General features: G+C 37.3%; 1 protein-coding gene across 1 annotated transcript; it reads left to right on the forward strand.

Moving 5' to 3' along the window:
- Positions 1–149: 149 nt before the first annotated feature.
- On the forward strand, positions 150–1,916 carry LOC107559470 (transcription factor GATA-5-like). Its single transcript, XM_016243303.1, has 3 exons — positions 150–229; positions 596–723; positions 1,166–1,916. The coding sequence occupies exons 1-3, from the start codon at positions 163–165 to the stop codon at positions 1,283–1,285; spliced, it is 315 nt and encodes a 104-aa protein (XP_016098789.1). The 5' UTR covers positions 150–162; the 3' UTR covers positions 1,286–1,916.
- Positions 1,917–3,935: the final 2,019 nt, after the last annotated feature.

A 3,935-nucleotide genomic window follows, 5' to 3' on the forward strand; every position in this document is an offset into this window, starting at 1 on the left:
TTTTTTAAACAACAAGACCCATATTCTCACCCGGTTCAACCGCCATTATAACTGAACCACCAACTCATTTTTAACTCTTGATTGCATAATGAATAATCAGTCAGAATTAAATTATACATTGTTTTTACTTTACTCTTATTTTAGGTACCAAGGCCATTAGCAATGAAAAAAGAAAGCATTCAGACGAGGAAACGCAAACCAAAGATGCCCAAAAGCAAAGCATCCTCAGGTAAGAGTTGAGAAAAGCATTTTAAAAGAGATGTTTTTGGAAAGTTTAATTTTTAGACTAAAGCAGACATGAGTGATTTGGATGGAAGTGTGGGAGTGAGTGAGTCAGAGAATGTGTGGAGAGAAATATGGGGTGAGCGAGAGAGTAAAGGGAGGGAAAAGGGAGTGAAAGAGAGAGAGAGAGAGAGAGCGAGAGCAGTAACAGCACTTTTCTCTGCATTCAATCGACATGTGGTGCGTGTGCGGCACCAGCATAAACACCAACGGATGTTTGACGCCATTAATTGTCATTTGCAATAACCAGTATATCCAGTTTGCTGTTCCTTTATTGTGGCTGTCAGTCACATCTTGTTCTATTTGTCTTCAGGGTCAACAGTGTCTGGCGCTATGTCTCCCACTTCATTGCCTGTGTCAGAGAACGCCTCTACAATAAAGAGGGAACCCAGTATCGCAGCTTCACCATATGCAGGCCAAACTGTTGTCTCAGTCACACAGGTACTCATGTGATTGATTGAACTGTATTTTTTTTTCTTTGTATATGTCACCGTCAATGAAAGGCAATGATTAAATATGGGTTCAAGTTCAAGTTCACTCTAAAAAAAAATAAAGTGTCTAAAGTGTCTTTTTTTTGTCATCAATGGTTCCATGAAGAACCTTTACATGGAAGTTTTACATTGGACAAAAGATTCTTTAGATGATGAAAATGTTCTTCTCACTTTACTGAACTACATGAACTGTAGACTGACATGAATCTTCTGTGGCATTGTTGTCTTGAGTCCAAAACAACATTATTGACTTTTAAATTCATTCTTCAACATGAAAATTCTGTCATCATTTACTCACCTTCATTTTTGGGTGAACTATCCCTTTAAAAATAACCCTTCTATGGCAAAGCTCGATTTGGCAGCTAACAATGTCTCTCTTTGTTCTTTATAAGGCATCGACACAGTTGGACAGTGCCAGTTCAGCACATGTGGACATCAAATATGAAGACTACACGTACACCCCGACGTCAATCGCCCCACAGAATTCCTGGTGTGCGCTGTCCCAAGCGTGATCTGAGACCTACTACCTTCTCTAAACCTCTCCAGTGCATTCTGGGAGAAAAGACTTTTAACAAGATCTACCTAATAGAACCTTTACACAAATGTAGACAGACGGATCTTAGGAATGCAAGAGACTGACTGTAATTTGTGCTACTTTGCCTCATTGTTTTAACGTGGCATATCTGTCGGTGACGTCACGGCCAATTCACGCAATTCCGCCAAAATACGGCGGGCGACAAGCAGCGACTCAGCAACAGTTCTCAAGTTCCTTAAGCAATGATCAGGAGGACAAAAAAAAGCTTTTTATGGCTTCTGAGCATGTTTCATGACTTAGATGTTAATGATTAACTTTTAAGATACATTATTTATGTTGAGATAAGAATAGTGGAAGCACACAAGTCTCTCCCATAATTCCCTTTATCCTTCAGGGAATGCGTCTTTATGGTCACTGTGACTTTAGATCACATACTTTCCCTGGATGAGGCTTTTAAAAGTTTCTTTGTCGTCTTTGCTGATTCCAGACACTTTTAATGCTAAATTGTATTCCTCCGATGATCCGAAGTGCAATGACCCTCTCTTTTCAGCAAATTTTGAAAAGGGACACATTTATATTAATTGTTAGAAATTTTGTGTTTTGTTTTGTCAGAATATGTTAACCTAAATTTATTTGCTGTATTTTGTTGATATATATTGGAAATATAGCAATGGTTTATTGCATATAAAATTGCCGAACATCTGCTTTGTGTCTGCACTTGTTTGTAGAGATATTGTAATTCTCCCTAAATTTTGTCTATGAAACTATGAAAATGTTGTTTAAATACAGTTCAAAAAAATGTTTATGGGTCATAAACAGTAATTTATTTGAAAAGAAAAAATCTAAACTGTGTTATTTGAAAAAAATTCTAAACTGTGTAGTAAACATAACAAGATGAAAGAAAGACATGTAAATCTTTCTGGAAGAATCTTATCTTTGAAGGTTGATGACGGTTCAACAGGCAAAAGTGTATTTTATAAGATCATAGCATATTTTGACATCAGTATCATCCTGTTTTTATTATAATGAGGGACCGTGGGGTGATTTCCATGGATTTATATTCATTTTTTCAGTGTCCAAAAACAGCTCTGTGAACTTTAAACTGATATACCAACACACTCTAATGGCAATTTGTAACTATTTTACATTTTGCCCAATTGTTGGCTAAATCATATGAATATATATACGATCTCATTCATACATTTTTGTATGTTTTTGTATTTGCTTACGCCCCACTGACAGTTTAGGTTTGGGGGTGGATCTTGCTTACTCTATTCTAAAAATCGTATGTTTTTGTACAAATCACATTGTATGAATTCATATGAAACTGCCACCTTGTCAATTGCTTAGATATTCTCATAAGGACACGTTATTTTACTTGATTATCCCTCAAAATATTTGAATATTTTTTAAGCTTCATTCCCCCCCAAAAAAAGACCAAACAACCAATTTAACTTTTTCTGTTTTGAAAAGTAGTAGTTAAAAATGTTAATATTTAAAATGTCCTGACTTTATAATGCCAAGGCGCAGGCCATATATGAATTGTATGAAACGCTTTGATGTTTATGACTTTATATAGTTCTTTTGTGTAACCTGTATCCTCATAGGTGTTGCTGAGTGTTTGCGTTAATGACTCTCGGTGTCTGAGCGTACCTCTCTCCGCAGAGTGTTGGCGATCAAAGGTTGCGTTCCAGCTTGGCTTTATGGTGCTAAGATTTTGGGTTGGGCTAGAACATGTTGGCTCTTGGCGGGCGCGTCAGCATGTAGCCCACCCGCTTTACAGCCCCATGGCGACAGAGAGGCACCGCCATCCACCTTTATTGCTATTGGCTAAATTAGCTTGCGTTATCTCTTGGTGTCTTACGTTTTGTTGCCCAGGTGATGATGTGCAGGGTCAAGAAACTGTTGCATCAGGTTCATAACCTTAACCTCAGGAGTAGTGCTTCATAAGCATATTTCATTCGGTGTTTTTATGTGCTCATTCCATGATCATCATCCCACAACTCACTAATATGAATAATTATCACTTCTGAAATGAGGCACTACTGAGTGCAGTGATTGGTGGTGAGTTTGGAAGCATACTTTATACTGAGCATCGATTTGAAACATTGAAACTCATCCATTTCTCCTTAAACAATCTTTATCTGAGGTGATAGGCAATGAGCGCTAACCAGGCCAACAAGACCCTCAGGACAACATTGAAGTGCATTTCTGACCAAGAACTGACTTAAAACAAGTGACAAGCAATTGTGTTTGTAACTGGTACAATTAAATACAATTTTCAAATATTTCTGATAATCATCAGGAGATTCCATGCCTTTTTCTGTAGTCTATATTTAATGATAATTTCACATCTCCAAAGGTCGACCATCATGATTTTTCAAAAATGCTTGAGGTTCAGGCAATTTCAAGCTAGTTTTTTTTTGTTCTTTGTTTCTGTTCTTTGTTCCTTTCCATTTTTCTTTAAGATGGATATCTCATTTTCCTATTTTCAATATTTTCTCTTACTGTTGAGCGTTTCTGTGGCCAAAGGCAAAGTTTTCCCAGGGTCACCTTCCTTCATTCATTTTCTCTGCTTTGCGCTCTCTATCCTGCGGTAAAAACAGGATATTGTAGAGCAGTTCTGA

Source organism: Sinocyclocheilus grahami, unplaced genomic scaffold (genome assembly GCF_001515645.1).
Source record: "Sinocyclocheilus grahami isolate Dianchi unplaced genomic scaffold, SAMN03320097.WGS_v1.1 scaffold687.1, whole genome shotgun sequence".
Classification (NCBI taxonomy): Eukaryota; Metazoa; Chordata; class Actinopteri; order Cypriniformes; family Cyprinidae; genus Sinocyclocheilus; species Sinocyclocheilus grahami.